Raw genomic sequence first — 16,141 nt, forward strand, 5'->3', positions numbered from 1 at the left:
GTGCCCATTTAGCCAAAAAAACATTTGTGGGGTCAGAAACTGATGCTGGAAGAAAGGTTCTGGCTTGCAACCGGCGTTCAATAGGGTTAAATGTCAAAGCTCTGTGCATGCCACTTGAGTTCCTCCGCACCAAACTCATCAATCCATGTTTTTATAGGCCCTGCTTTGTGCACTGGGGCAGTGTCATACTAGAACAGGAAAGGGACTTCCCTAAACTCTTTCCACATAGTTGGTATGATACAACTGTCTAAAATGTATTTTGCATGCAATACATATATTAATAGCATTAACATAACCCTTCACTGGAAATAAGTGTCCTAGCTCAAACCCCGAAAAACCGCTCCAGACCACTATCCCTTTTACAGTAGGCACTATGCATGCTGGTAGGTAACGTTTTCCTGGCATCAGCCAAACCCAGATTTGTCCACCAGATGGCCAGATAGTGGGACGTTATTCATCACTTTTGGACATCTAGTGTACGTAGCCATACTAGATCTGTGGCCTAGGAGAATCACTTTACATTAACATTAAATGCCAGCTGCCATTTGCCTGCCTCCAAGCTCAATGAGGTCTTAGATTCCATTAATATGATATTAAGCAGCTGTATCTAAAAAAAAAAAAAAAGAAGAAAAAAAAATATGATTTAGAAGGTGTACATAGCCCTTTAAGGATTGGTCTTGACTGAAACCCATCCCTAAGGCCCCATGCACACGACCGCGCCCGCAATCACGGCCCGCGATTGCGGGCACGGCCGGCCGCTGACTGCCGCATTTTCGGGCCGTGCTCCCATAATGCAAAATGCGAAAGAACGGACATGTTCCATAATTCCCGGAACATTTCCACGGCACGGACACCCTTCCGTAGTGCTACGGAAAGGTGTCAGTGTTCAATGAAAGTGAATGGCTCCGATTTTGCGGACCGCAATTGTGGTCCCCAAAAACGGAGGTTTTTTACGGTCGTGTGCATGGGGCCTTAGCATTTTAAAATAGAACATGACTGATGCAAGAGGATTTACAGTAAAAAAGATTGATAGGCGTCCACTTCAGTAATCCACGAGGGGATTGGAAAAAGGGACTCTTGCCCAATTAGAAACCAGATAGATAATGAAGCGAGACCCAAAATAAAATAGGCCATTGGGGAAGAAGATGGACGATGGACAGGAATTGACTTTAGAACACTTTTGCACTTTATTTTTAATCAGATAATTGCATTTAAAAATGCAACTTTTTTTTTATTTTTAACTTTCATTCTTTATTTTTAAGTGTATTTTTGTATTTACACATGTTTATTATATTTTGTACACATTTATTTTTTTAGATATTTATTAAATAGGTAACTTAATAATCCTTCAATTTCAATTATTGGTTTGATTGTGATGGATTACTATATGAATTTAAATTTTTCCTTGACAAATCAATATTTTTAAATCGAGAATTATATAGTCAATTACGCTACTAAACATCGGTGGACTCTACCTTTCATAGTCTTATGTCACCGTATGGCGCTCTGCTTGTGTACATGTGTCTCTGTGGCCATGACAACGCGAATATCTTGCCGCGTTGTGCTCCGAGCCCTCCTCATATGACGCGTTTGAAGGGGGGGGGCCTTGGGAAGTAACGGCTTAACGCAGAGCCATTGTTTTCACTGACGCATATGATCATGGAGACAAAAGCGGCAATTAGGTGGTTGATATAGATTAGCTGCTTGAGGTATTTAAATGATGGTTGCAACCTCAGTACAATACTACCCTTGAAAAAGCTACACCGCATAAGGGTGTTCTGTGGTCTTTCCGGTCTCGGGTAACAACGTGTCATTGACTCAATCTACCAGCACTAGCACTTTTTGTGCAATCTTGGAACTTGAATGGTTTACAGAAACTGGTGTTATGTGGTTTGCGTTTTGTACTTTAATGCCATTTTGGCATCTTGCAGGTCCAATTTAGGATGCGACATACTCCATGGTTGTAACCTATTGCGTACTAAAATATTATACAAATGCAATATTGCCATTGTGGTTACCTGGTGGTGGTTTAGCTAAATGTAAATGCTGTTCGCTAACTGACTTAAGACAGGTAGGCTTAGATTAAAGGAACACTCCAGCCAAAACATAACTTTCCCATGTGCACCATTATAGTATGCCATGTGTCAGTCTCTCACCTGTTATTTTTCTTGCTGCTTCTATCTCTATATATATCAGACTGGGATGGTTGCTTAGCAGCAGTGTGAATCAGGCTCGGTGACGCACTTTCTTTACATGAGTCTATGGAGATCTTCTATCATCAGCTACCACTGATACTTACACAGGTATAATGTAGAAGAATATAGTGCAGCCTCCCTGTCTGTATACTTCTGGTTTCTCAGCTTATTTAGGAGAATATAGAAGGAATGATAATCAGTGTCCCCCAGCATGTAGAAATGGTATGGTCTTTAGCTGGTCATGTGATGTTGTGCTGAAGCATCATGGGATTGATAGCAAAGCAGAGAGGAAGATAAAGCTGGGGAAATCTAAATCAAGATGGAGTTTTGTTTTTTTTAAAATAAAAGACATTAAGTTGAATAAGTACAGTATACATTAAAAAAAAAAAGCAAAGCGTAGAGTGTGGTATATAGTCAGATGGGGGAAGCAGACGTGGAAAGTTGTGTTATCACTGGAGGTCTTTAAAAATAGAATAAAAATATCCTCAGTCAATCACTTTGTATCTATTACTCTAATAGGGACATATATCTTCTATTTCTCCTTACTGTCATTTAACATCAAGAATATAAGCGGTGAGGATTGCACTAGGCGGAGATAAAAAAAATTATATATATATATATATATATATATATATATATATATATATATATATATATATATACATATACATACACACACACATACACACAAAGAATCGCCTGATAAAAACAGCCAATCTATAGAGTATGACACTATAAGTAAATTCTACAGAAAAGCAGGCGACACATTAATGTATGAGACCAGCTAGTAAGGCAGCAAGGTGTTCGGGACATTATATAGGACACTTAGGGATTTCTTGCTTTATTTGACCACTTCATAGGGCTGTGATATTTTACAAATACTTAAGGGGGGATCAGCAGACCAGGATCCTATGGCGTAAAGTTTAGCCTAGTCATGGTATGGATAATATAAACCAGTGCGATACCCGATATGAGAAACATTTAAGAGGTTGGAAGTTTTGATACGGTGTCTGCTTAGTTGAGTCGTGATTCACGAAATTATGATTTTTTAGCTTATATCTATTAAAAGTCTTTATCAACCTACGTAACTATGACGTCGAGTTTTAAGTACGCTACATCATTTGGTATCAGAAGCCGACACTATACTTTCTATTTTAGGCCTTAATGACCAAGTAATTTTTTTGGGGTTTTCCATGGTCACATTCAAAAAGCTATTGTTATTTTGCATTTAAATTTACACGGTAAATGACATGTGACCATAGAAATGGGTCGGTACTGTGAAGGATGATTTATTTGCTTATATTCTCTGTATGAAATTACATTGTGAATTATCAAGCAGGTTGCCGAATTACTAAGATATGTAATATGTGAAAGTGATGATAATGTTTAAATGATTTAATTTCGTGCAGCAGCCATCTTGTCTGGAGTTCCCATCTTGGTTTTATTGTAGTGAATAGGAAAGTCATTGTTCCTTTAATACAAGTAATGTTGATTTCGTATGTTTTATCTTTGACCTGAGGAGGATAGACAATTTTGAGCGGAGCTTGCTGCTCACAGAGCATGCAGTTAGTGGGTTACAACTGGAGGGTGAAGACATGGGTGAGCAGGATCAGGTAAGTAGCTGGGTTAATGTAGTTAGGGGCAGTAGAAAGGGGTCAAAGACAAGGAAGGCCGATCCGGTTTCTGACATTCCAGGCAAAATTGCCAAGTTGGGTGATGATGCGAGGGTGTCAGTATCAGAAATGGCAGCCCTAGTGGATACTGATCTCCCTAACAGCCGGGAGAACAGCCCAGCTAGTAGTCGGCGGGATGGTAATGCAGGTAAGCCAAGACAATTGATAGTCGTAGGGGATTCTATAATCAGGAAGACGGATAGAATAATTTGTCGCCAAGACCACCTCAACCGAATGGTTTGCTGTCTCCCTGGTGCCAGGGTTCGGCATGTGGTGGAACGGGTGGACAAATTGCTGGGAGGGGCTGGTGATGATCCAGCTGTCGTGGTCCATGTCGGTACCAACGACAGAATAAATGGTAGGTGGAGGAGCCTTAAGAATAATTTTAAAGAACTAGGCTACAAGCTGAAAGGAAGGACCTCCAAAGTAGTATTCTCAGGAATACTGCCTGTGCCATGCGCATCACAGGAAAAACAGCGGGAGCTCAGGGAGTTAAATGCATGGCTGAAGTCTTGGTGTAGAGAAGGATTTGGGTTCCTAGAGCACTGGGCTGACTTTTCATTGGGGTACAAACTGTATTCTGCAGATGATTTGCACCTAAATGGAAGGGGGTCCGCTGTGCTGGGGGAGAGAATTCTAGCTGGGGTGGCGGAGTATTTAAACTAGGGCTGAGGAGGGAGGTCAATGTAGAAAAAAAAGGGGTAGCCAGGTTAGAGAGGGGTCAGACTATATTGGTGGGGGGAGAAACAGAATGTGGGGAGAGGACTAGACAACAGGATAAGGAGATCCTTTCGTTACAAAACATCAGTGTAAATAAAAAGGCCCGATTAATGTCAAATCACATTTCTGATAATAAAAGTGAAAAACTGACAGGCAAGTTAAAGTGTATGTTCACAAATGCCAGAAGTCTAGCAAGCAAAATGGGGGAGCTGGAGGCCTTGATACTGGAAGAAAATATAGATATAGTTGGTGTTGCTGAAACATGGCTGGACTCTTCTCATGACTGGGCTGTAAATCTACAGGGTTTTACACTTTTTCGGAAAGACAGGACAAATAGGAAAGGTGGTGGTGTATGTCTGTATGTGAGAAATGATATGAAGGAGAATGTGAAAGAGACAATAGTGGGTGAATACTGTGAGGAGGTTGAAACCTTGTGGGTGGAACTAGAAAGGGAGGTAAACACTGAAAAAATTATTTTTGGTGTAATCTATAGACCCCCCAATATAACTGAGGAGATGGAAGTTCAGCTATATAAACAGATGGAGCGGGCTGCACAGGCGGGTACTGTAGTGATAATGGGAGATTTTAATTTCCGGGATATTAATTGGTGTCATGGTTCGGCTTCAACTGCAAAGGGGAGACATTTCCTCAACCTGTTGCAGGAAAATTTTATGGGCCAGTTTGTGGAAGACCTGACTACAGGTGAAGCTCTGTTGGATCTTGTCATTTCTAATAATGCAGATCTTGTTGGGAATGTCAATGTTCGTGAAAACCTCGGTAACAGTGATCATAATATAGTTACATTTTACCTATACTGTAAAAAACAAACGCAGGCTGGGAGGGCAAAAACATTTAATTTTAAGAAAGCCAATTTCCCCAGGATGAGGGCTGCAATTCAGGATATAGACTGGGAAGAACTAATGTCAAATAATGGAACAAATGATAAATGGGAGATTTTCAAATCTACTTTGAGTTATTATAGTGCAAAATTTATTCCTACAGGTAACAAGTATAAACGACTCAAATTAAACCCCACATGGCTTACACATTCTGTGAAAGGGGCAATACATGACAAAAAAAGGGCATTTAAAAAATACAAATCTGAGGGTACAGCTGTAGCCTTTGTAAAATATAAGGAGCTTAATAAAATCTGTAAAAATGTAATAAAATTAGCAAAAATACAAAATGAAAGGCAGGTGGCCAAGGATAGTAAAACAAATCCCAAAAAATTCTTCAAGCATATAAATGCAAAAAAGCCCAGGTCTGAACATGTGGGACCCCTAGATAATGGTAATGGGGAGTTGATCACAGGGGATCAAGAGAAGGCAGAGTTACTAAATGGGTTCTTTAGCTCTGTATATACAACTGAAGAAGGAGCAGCTGATGTAGCCGGTGCCAGTGCTGTTAATATATCAGTTGATATACTGAATTGGATGAATGTAGAGATGGTCCAAGCTAAATAAAATAAAATAAATGTGCACAAGGCCCCGGGACCAGATGGGTTACACCCTAGAGTTCTTAAAGAGCTTAGTTCAGTTATTTCTGTCCCCCTTTTCATAATATTCAGAGAATCTCTAGTGACTGGTATAGTGCCAAGGGAATGGCGCAGGGCAAATGTGGTGCCTATTTTCAAAAAGGGCTCTATGTCTTCCCCGGGTAATTATAGACCAGTAAGCTTAACATCCATCGTGGGGAAAATGTTTGAGGGGCTATTGAGGGACTATATACAGGATTATGTGACAATAAATAGCATTATAAGTGACAGCCAGCACGGTTTTACTAAGGACAGAAGTTGTCAAACTAACCTAATCTGTTTTTATGAAGAGGTGAGCAGAAGTCTAGACAGAGGGGCCGCTGTGGATTTAGTGTTTTTGGACTTTGCAAAGGCATTTGACACTGTCCCCCATAGACGCCTAATGGGTAAATTACGGACTATAGGTTTAGAAAATATAGTTTGTAATTGGATTGAGAATTGGCTCAAGGACCGTATCCAGAGAGTTGTGGTCAATGATTCCTACTCTGAATGGTCACCGGTTATAAGTGGTGTACCCCAGGGTTCAGTGCTGGGACCCCTATTATTCAACTTATTTATTAATGATATAGAGGATGGGATTAATAGCACTATTTCTATTTTTGCAGATGACACCAAGCTATGCAATATAGTTCAGACTATGGAAGATGTTCATGAATTACAGGCAGATTTAAACAAACTAAGTGTTTGGGCGTCCACTTGGCAGATGAAGTTTAATGTAGATAAATGTAAAGTTATGCATCTGGGTACCAACAACCTGCATGCATCATATGTCCTAGGGGGAGCTACACTGGCGGATTCACTTGTTGAGAAGGATCTGGGTGTACTTGTAAATCATAAACTCAATAACAGCATGCAGTGTCAATCAGCTGCTTCAAAGGCCAGCAGGATATTGTCGTGTATTAAAAGAGGCATGGACTCGCGGGACAGGGATGTAATATTACCACTTTACAAAGCATTAGTGAGGCCTCATCTAGAATATGCAGTCCAGTTCTGGGCTCCAGTTCATAGAAAGGATGCCCTGGAGTTGGAAAAAAATACAAAGAAGAGCAACGAAGCTAATTAGGGGCATGGAGAATTTAAGTTATGAGGAAAGATTGAAAGAATTAAACCTATTTAGCCTTGAAAAAAGACGACTAAGGGGGGACATGATTAACTTATATAAATATATTAATGGCACATACAAAAAATATGGTGAAATCCTGTTCCTTGTAAAACCCCCTCAAAAAACAAGGGGGCACTCCCTCCGTCTGGAGAAAAAAAGGTTCAAGCTGCAGAGGCGACAAGGCTTCTTTACAGTGAGAACTGTGAATCTATGGAATAGTCTACCGCAGGAGCTGGTCACAGCAGGGACAGTAGATGGCTTTAAAAAAGGGTTAGATAATTTCCTAGAACAAAAAAATATTAGCTCCTATGTGTAGAAATTTTTCCTTCCCTTTTCCCTTCCCTTGGTTGAACTTGATGGACATGTGTCTTTTTTCAGCCGTACTAACTATGTAACTATGTAACCTTGGTTCCCATGTGAAGTTGGACAGGGAGGGACCCCCGGAAGCGGGGCCACACGCATCATACCAGGGTGGCAACACTTTCCAGGAGAAGTTCCCCAAACTGGCAAGAAGGGAAAAAGTCAAAAGAGGTGCAAAGTCTGCTATAAGAGGGCGATAAGGGATGACACAATATATCAATGTGACACGTGTCCCGAAAAACCAGAGCTCTGTATGAAAGAGTGTTTTAAAATTTATCATACATGCCTTGGTTTATAATCTACCCCAGTTTTACTTACCCTGATGCACTCCGCACAGCTTATCCCCCCTCGTCTTTCCCCTCTGAGCCCTGCTGTGTGCCCAGGCAGCTGATAACAGCCACATGTAGGGTATTGCCATACCCGGGAGAACACACATTACAGTTTATGGGGTGTAGGTTTCCGGTCAAAATGCTCACTACACCTCTAGATGAATGCCTTAAGGGTGTAGTTTTTAAAACGGGGTCACTTCTTGCGGGTTTCAACTGTACTGGTACCTCAGGTGCTTCTGCATACATAACTTCGCACTAGAAAATCCCCAGTAGGCCAAATGGTGGTCCTTTCCTTCTGAGCCCTCCCATGGGCCCAAACGGCAGTTTTTCACCACAAATGGGGTATTGCGGCACTCAGAACAAATTGCACAACAGAATGGGGTATTTGGTTTCTTGTGAAAATAAGAAATTTTGAGCCAAAACTACATATTATTTGAAAAAAATAATTTTGTTTTCATTCCCAGCCCAATTCAAATAAGTTCTGTGAAAAAACTATGGGGTCAAAATGGTCACAACATCCATAAATGAATTCCTTGAGGGGTTTAGTTTCCAAAATGGGGTCATTTGTGGTTGGTTTCTATTGCTTTGATACCTCTGGGGCTCTGCAAATGCGACATGGCACCCGAAAACCAATCCAGCAAAATCTGGACTCCAAAGGACACACAGCGCTCCTTCCCTTCTGAGGCCTCCCATGGGCCCAAACGGCAGTTTATCGCCACAAATGGGGTATTGCTGCACTCAGGAGAAATTGGGCAACAAATTTGAGTAATTTTATTTCTTGTGAAAATAAGAATTTTTGAGCTAAAATGACATATTATTGGAGAAAATATATTTTTTTTTAATTCCCAGCTCAATTCAAATAAGTTCTGTGAAGAAACTATGGTCACATTACCCATAAATGAATTCCTTGAGGGGTTTAGTTTCCAAAATGGGGTCACTTCTGGCGGGTTTCCATTGCTTTGATACCTCTGGGGCTCTGCAAAATGTGACATGGCACCCGAAAACCAATCCAGCAAAATCTGGACTCCAAAGGACACACAGCGCTCCTTCCCTTCTGAGGCCTCCCATGGGCCCAAACGGCAGTTTATCACCACAAATGGGGTATTGCCACACTAAGGACAAATTGGGCAACAAAATGGGGTATTTTGTTCCCTGTGAAAATAAGAAATTTGGATCACAAATGGCATTTTATTGGAAAAAATGACTTTTTTCATTTCACAGCCCAATTCAAATACGTTCTGTGAAAAAAATGTGTGGTCAAAATGGTAACAACAACCATAAATGAATTCCTTGAGGGGTTTAGTTTCCAAAATGTGGTCACTATTGGGGGATTCCTACTGTTTTGGCACCTCAACACCTTTTCAAACCTGGCATGCTGCCTAAAATATATTCTAATAAAAAAGAGGCCTCAAAATGCACTAGGTGCTTCTTTGCTTCTAAGGCTTGTGTTTTATTCCACGAGCGCACTAGAGCCACATGTGGGACATTTCTAAAAACTGCAGAATCTGGACAATACATATTTAGTAGTGTTTCTCTGGTAAAACCTTCTGTGTTACACAAAAAAAATGTAATAAAATTGAAATTCAGCAAGAAAAATGAAATTTGCAAATTTCACCTCCACTTTGCTTTAATTCCTGTGAAATGCCTGAAGGGTTAAAACACTTTCTAAATGCTGTTTTGAATACTTTGAGGGGTCTAGTTTTTAAAATGGGGTGTTTTATCAGGGTTTCTAATACATAGGCCCCTCAAATTCACTTCAGAACTCAAGAGGTACCTTAAAAAAAGGCTTTTGAAATTTTCTTAAAAATATGAGAAATTGCTGTTTATGTTGTAAGCCTTGTAACGTCCAAGAAAAATAAAAGACTGTTCAAAAAACGATGCCGATCTAAAGTAGACATATGGGAAATGTGAACTAGTAACTATTTTGGGTGGTATAACCGTCTGTTTTACAAGCAGATGCATTTAAATTATGAAAAATGCTATTTTTTGAAAAATTTGTCTAAATTTTGCAATTTTTCACCAATAAACACTGAATATATCGACCAAATTTTACCACGAACATGAAGCCCGATGTGTCACGAGAAAACAATCTCAGAATTTCTTGGATAGGTTTAAGCATTCCGACGTTACCACATAAAGTGAAATATGTCAGATTTGAAAAATGGGCTCTGAGCCTTAAGGCCCAAACTAGGCTGCGTCCTTAAAGAGGCTCTGTCACCAGATTTTGCAACCCCTATCTGCTATTGCAGCAGATCGGCGCTGCAATGTAGATTACAGTAACGTTTTTATTTTTAAAAAACGAGCATTTTTGGCCAAGTTATGACCATTTTCGTATTTATGCAAATGAGGCTTGCAAAAGTACAACTGGGCGTGTTGAAAAGTAAAAGTACAAGTGGGCGTGTATTATGTGCGTACATCGGGGCGTGTTTACTACTTTTACTAGCTGGGCGTTCTGATGAGAAGTATCATCCACTTCTCTTCACAACGCCCAGCTTCTGGCAGTGCAGATCTGTGACGTCACTCATAGGTCCTGCATCGTGTCGGCACCAGAGGCTACAGTTGATTCTGCAGCAGCATCAGCATTTGCAGGTAACTAGCTACATCAACTTACCTGCAAACGCCGATGCTGCTGCAGAATCATCTGTAGCCTCTGGTGCCGATGTGTCCTCGCTCGTCTGACACGATGCAGGACCTGTGAGTGACGTCACAGCGTGATCTCTCGAGAACACGGCTGTGTCTGCACTGCCAGAAGCTGGGCGTTCTGAAGAGAAGTGGATGATACTTCTATACACAACGCCCAGCTAGTAAAAGTAGTAAACACGCCCCGATGTACGCACATAATACACACCCAGTTGGACTTTTGCAAGCCTCATTTGCATAAATACGAAAATGGTCATAACTTGGCCAAAAATGCTCGTTTTTTAAAAATAAAAACGTTACTGTAATCTACATTGCAGCGCCGATCTGCTGCAATAGCAGATAGGGGTTGCAAAATCTGGTGACAGAGCCTCTTTAAGGGGTTAACGGTTTACCCCGTTTAAAAATCATAATCAATACTTCACATTCATTTTTGTAGTCACACTAGAGTACTTCACTATACGATCTTCTGATCAATTCCAAAATGCTTTTGTATACTCAGTATGCCAAAGCATGATTGCCAGTCAGTGTAAAACTAGGCATACAGCCATGGCAGGCCTGGGAGCCTTTATTAGGACCGTGGCTTCCATAGCAACCTATTGGCGGCCCGCAACTGCATTTGCAGGATGCCAGTGGGTGACAGAGGGAGTCCCCTCCTTCTGAAACGACTTAGATGCCGCGGTCACTATTGGCAGCGGCATCTAAGGGCTTAAACTGTCAAGATCGGAAGTAACTCCGATCCCAGCCGTTACAGCAGGACCCCGGCTGTCTTCAGACCGCCGAGCACCCACATGGGAGGGACACTAGTGCAAGACTTGGACTAGGTCGCAGTGAAAAAACAAGGGCCTACCCTAAAACTTGTTAGTGACCACTGTGAAAAGGCGTATTAGTTGTCACTAAGTAGAGTACTTTAATCCAAGTTTAGCCCATTCGGCGTAGGTTTGCACGATGCATGGAAATATCGATACTATTTTCATACCGTGCACCCTCAAAAGGTTTAATGCCGTTAATTCATGTATTTCGAATAAGCTGCGCGGCCGCAAAGCTTAGTATTGTAACATATGCGGCTGTGTAATATAGCCATTGCCCGCTCCTGACAAGAAGTGTGCGCGCAAACAGCATGATGTGATGCGGTTGGCATTGCACTAATGAGCGCCAGCACTGAAGACAGAATATAGCGGGCGCACTGCAAAACACACCCATGTTCTATCTTCAGTGCCGGAGCCACCGCTCATTAGTGCAGCGACGGCCACATCACCTCATGCTGACCGCACGCACACACTTGTTGTCAGGAGCCGTGAAATGGCTGTATTACACATCCGCAGCCCCGCTCTAATGGCAGAGATCAAAGAAACCTCTGATATCCGCCACGATTCCCTTGATTGAATGCTGCGCTCAAAGCAGACCGCAGCATTCAAAAGGGAAAATGAGAAGGAGGGATGCCCTTTGGAATCCCTGTGACACGATCGAAGGACATACCATATTTGGGCAGACCGCCCTGAGTCCATTAAAGAACCTCAGGGCTCGGACCATATTTCCTGTTGTTAGGGAATACTTATGTCCCAACAACTGCCTGCGTACTTTTAGATATATGCCTGTACATTAATGTTTAAAACAAAAAGTACATTTTAAATAAAATTAAAAAAAACGTTTTTTTTACAATAAACATTAAATGAGAAGTCTCAATACATAAAATATACACATCGTCTCACCGTAATTTCAAATGGAGTGTCATTTATGATGTTTACGAGGTTATAAAATAAAAACGGCTTTCTTTCACTTATTCATGTAAGGCACATGGCATGAATTTTGAGCCTCCATGTGCCTCAAATTAATACTAATTAACCCCATCATGTACCTCACACATTAACCCAATGTTGTCCATTATGACTGAGGAACATGATGGGGTTAATTACTATTAATGTGAGGCACATGGAGATTCAAAACTCATCGCACCACGCGCCTCACATCAGAAAATGGAAGAACTTTTTTCTTATTATTATTGTTGGCAAAGTATCGTTTCGGTATAGAGTATCGCAATACTACACAAAGCATCGGTATCGAAGTCCAAATTCTAGTATTGTGACAACCCTAATTCAGAGTATAAATCAATTTAAAATACTAGGTACACAAACTATAAAATAAAAAATTTAGCAAAATGAACAAATAAATTGCTTCCTTACGTCCTGTATTTTCAAAGAGAACTTTGTCATTTAACCCAAGACGCAGTTCAGGCATTCCAGAGAGAAAGACTCTCATCTTAATGGACCCGACTATCTCACTTCGCAGGACATTTCCATTGGCACTCACCTAAGATAAAAGAACATTTCCAATTTATTACTAGAACTGCCCAAGAAACAGAAAAACATTTTTTCAGACCGAAAGATTATTTTCCTAGTATGATAGATTTACCACAATTTGCCATCTTAATATTTTGTCCTTGTAATGCTCTATTCACATAGGAGTCGTCGTTTAGAGTGACAGATACCACCGGCGCTTGACGATATCAATTCCTCATGATTTTCAAGATCTCTGCTTGCAGTCATTCAATAGGAACTTTTATTATTTATGTCCATAGGACGAAAATCAGTTGTGGTCATGGCTCGTTCCAGTAGTTAGTTAGAGCTCTTTCTAACGAGCCGAGCGCCTGTGTATCCATCACATGAACACAACTGATTTTTATCCGCTGATATATCTATATGACAGCTGAGATCTTGACTATCATGAGGAGCTAAATACAGAAAGTATATTCAAAATTTAGAACTTTGTACGAAGAACCAACTTTATTTGATGAAAAAACCTCCTTAACTCGCAAAGTCTCGAAAATTCGAAAAACCATCCCAAAAATGTATTTTTATGTAGATTTTAAATTTATGTTTCAAGCCTTTTAACCCCTTAATGATGTAACAAATTTCAGCCTTAAAGAGGACCTGTCACCTAGTCCCAACATCCAATAGACATACAGTTAGGACCAGAATTATTTGGACAGTGACACAATCTTCATGATTTGGGCTCTGCATGCCACCCTCTGCATGGGTTGAACAAAAAAATCCTGTGAAACGTTTAGGAATTGCAACCATTTTTCTACACAGCCTCCTCATTTCAGGGGCGCAAAAGTAATTGGACAAATTAACATTACCATAAATAAAATGGTTTTTTAAATACTTTATAGCGAATCCTTTGCAGAAGATGACTGCCTTAAGTCTGGAACCCGTGGACATCACCAAACGCCGTGTTTCCCTCCTTTGTGATGCTTTGCCAGGCCTTTACTGCAGCTGTCTTCAGTGGTTGCTTGTTTGTGGGTCTTTCTGCCTTAAAGGGAACCGGTCACCAGCATTTTACCTATTAAACCAGCAATACCTGGTGGTAGTAGGTGAAAAATCATTTCTATATAACCTATAATTGTCTTTAGTCGCTCTGTAGCTTTAGTATTCAGTTTTTTTAATGTTCCTACACTGTATGCTAATGAGCATAGGAGTCATATCTTCGTTTGAAAAGTCAAATCTTCATTCCTCAAGTCTTTCCGAGTTTACCCCGCCAACTTACTTTTAATTGACAGCTCCTCGCCTTCCCCCAGCACACACAATCCCGTGCTTGTGAATTGATGTCCTCTTCTCAGTTGTGCGCACAAAGGGACACCGGATTATTACGATAAAAGGCACAAAATGCTTGCAGACCGTTATTATAGTTGGCGGAGGAGTTTAGGAGAGGGGATAATGGCAATGAACTTTTTAGAGCAGCGGCCAGTGAGAGAAGTAAAGTTCAGTAGGTGAAATGCTGGTGACAGGTTCCCTTTAAGTTTTGTCTTAAGCAAGTGAAATGCATGCTCGATCAGGTTGAGATCTGGTGATTGACTTGGCCATTGCAGAATATTCCACTTCTTTGCCTTAAAAAACTCCTGGGTTGCTTTCACAGTATGTTTTGGGTCATTGTCCGTCTGTACTGTGAAGCGACGTCCAATCAACCTTGCTGCATTTGGTTGAATCTGAGCAGAAATTACATCCCTGAACACTTCAGAATTCATCCGGCTGCTTCTATCTTCAGTCACATCATCAATAAACACTAGTGACCCAGTGCCTTTGGCAGCCATGCATGCCCATGCCATCACACTGCCTCCACCATGTATTACAGAGGATGTGGTGTGCTTTGGCTCATGAGCCATTGCAAGCCTTCTCCATACTTCCTTCCTCCCATCATTCTGGTACAGGTTGATCTTAGTTTCATCTGTACAAAGAATACTGTTCCAGAACTGGGCTGGCTTCTTTAGACGTTGTTTGGCAAAGTCTAATCTGCCCTTTTTATTTTTGAGGCTGATTAATGGTTTCAAACCTTGTGGTGAACGCTCTGTATCTGCTCTCATGAAGTCTTCTCTTTATGGTAGACTTAGGGCATGTTCACACGCAGAGACAAAAACGTCTCAAAATACGGATCAGTTTTCAAGGGAAAACAGCCCCTGATTTTCAGACGTCTTTTGAGCAACTCGCGTATTTCGCTGCGTTTTTCACGGCTGTTTTTGGAGCGGTTTTCAATATGAGTCTATGAGAAAACGGCTCCAAAAACGGCCCAAGAAGTGTCCTGCACTTCTTTTGACGAGCCGTCATTTTATGCGCCGTATTTTGACAGCGACGCGTAAAATGACAGCTCGTCTGCACAGAACATCGTAAGACCCATTGCAAGCAATGGGCAGATGTTTGCCGACGTATTGGAGCCATCTTTTCAGGCGTAATTCGAGAGCCGTAAACCGCCTCCATTACGTCTGAAAAGAGGTCGTGTGCACATACCCTTACACCTACTTCCAGGAGAGTGTTCTTCACTTTGAAGAGGTTGTGAAGATGTTTTTCTTCACCATGGAAAGGATTCTGGGTCATCCACCACTGTTGTCTTCCATGTACATCCAGGCTTTTTTTTTTTTTTTTTTAAAGAATTTACTAAACTGGTACTTTATTTGGCTACTCCTAACATTTGTGCTCTCTCTCTAATGGATTTCATCATTAGGCTGAAAAAAAAGGAAGGTCTGTTTCACTTGCATTGAGAGCTCCTTTGACCTAATGTTGTGGGTTCACAGCAACAGCTTCCAAATGTAAATGCCACACCTGGAATCAACTCCAGACCTTTTACCGGCTTAATGGACGATGGATTAAGGAGGGAATAGCCCATTAAATAGCTTTTGAGATAATTGTCCAATTGCCTTTGGTCCCTTGAAAAAAAGGCAGCTACATATTAAAGCTGTAATTCCTAAACCATTCCGCAAATTAGGATGTGAATACCCTCAAATTAAAGCTAGGAGAGTCTGCACTTTAAGCTCATATTGATTATGTAACTGTATATTGAATATGTTTTGGTAAACAGCTAAAATGCCAAAACTTGTGTCACTGTCAAAATAATTCTGGACCGAACTGTAGAACACTTGGCCTCCTGCACTCTGCCATATTACAGATCCGTGAAGAACAAATCTGTAATACGCCACCCACTGCCTGCTGTGAGCCCATAGTGTGTGCCTCCGATTGATAAAAGCGCACACAAAAAATAGTGGCATGTTCCATCACAAGTTGTATCACGAAAGTATTTGCCCTAGAAGCTTTGTAGCTTTA

The 16,141-nt window shown here is 41.0% G+C and overlaps 1 protein-coding gene across 1 annotated transcript in view; it reads right to left on the bottom strand.

Moving 5' to 3' along the window:
- The window catches only part of LOC142760877 (AP-1 complex subunit mu-1), a 49,260-nt gene that overhangs the window by 11,911 nt on the left and 21,208 nt on the right, over positions 1 to 16,141 (bottom strand). Inside the window, exon 6 of the mRNA XM_075864049.1 lies at positions 12,734 to 12,860. Coding sequence (XP_075720164.1) covers positions 12,734 to 12,860 — 127 coding nt within the window. The remainder of the gene's footprint in view (positions 1 to 12,733; positions 12,861 to 16,141) is intronic.

This window comes from Rhinoderma darwinii, chromosome 1, assembly GCF_050947455.1.
Source record: "Rhinoderma darwinii isolate aRhiDar2 chromosome 1, aRhiDar2.hap1, whole genome shotgun sequence".
NCBI lineage: Eukaryota > Metazoa > Chordata > Amphibia > Anura > Rhinodermatidae > Rhinoderma > Rhinoderma darwinii.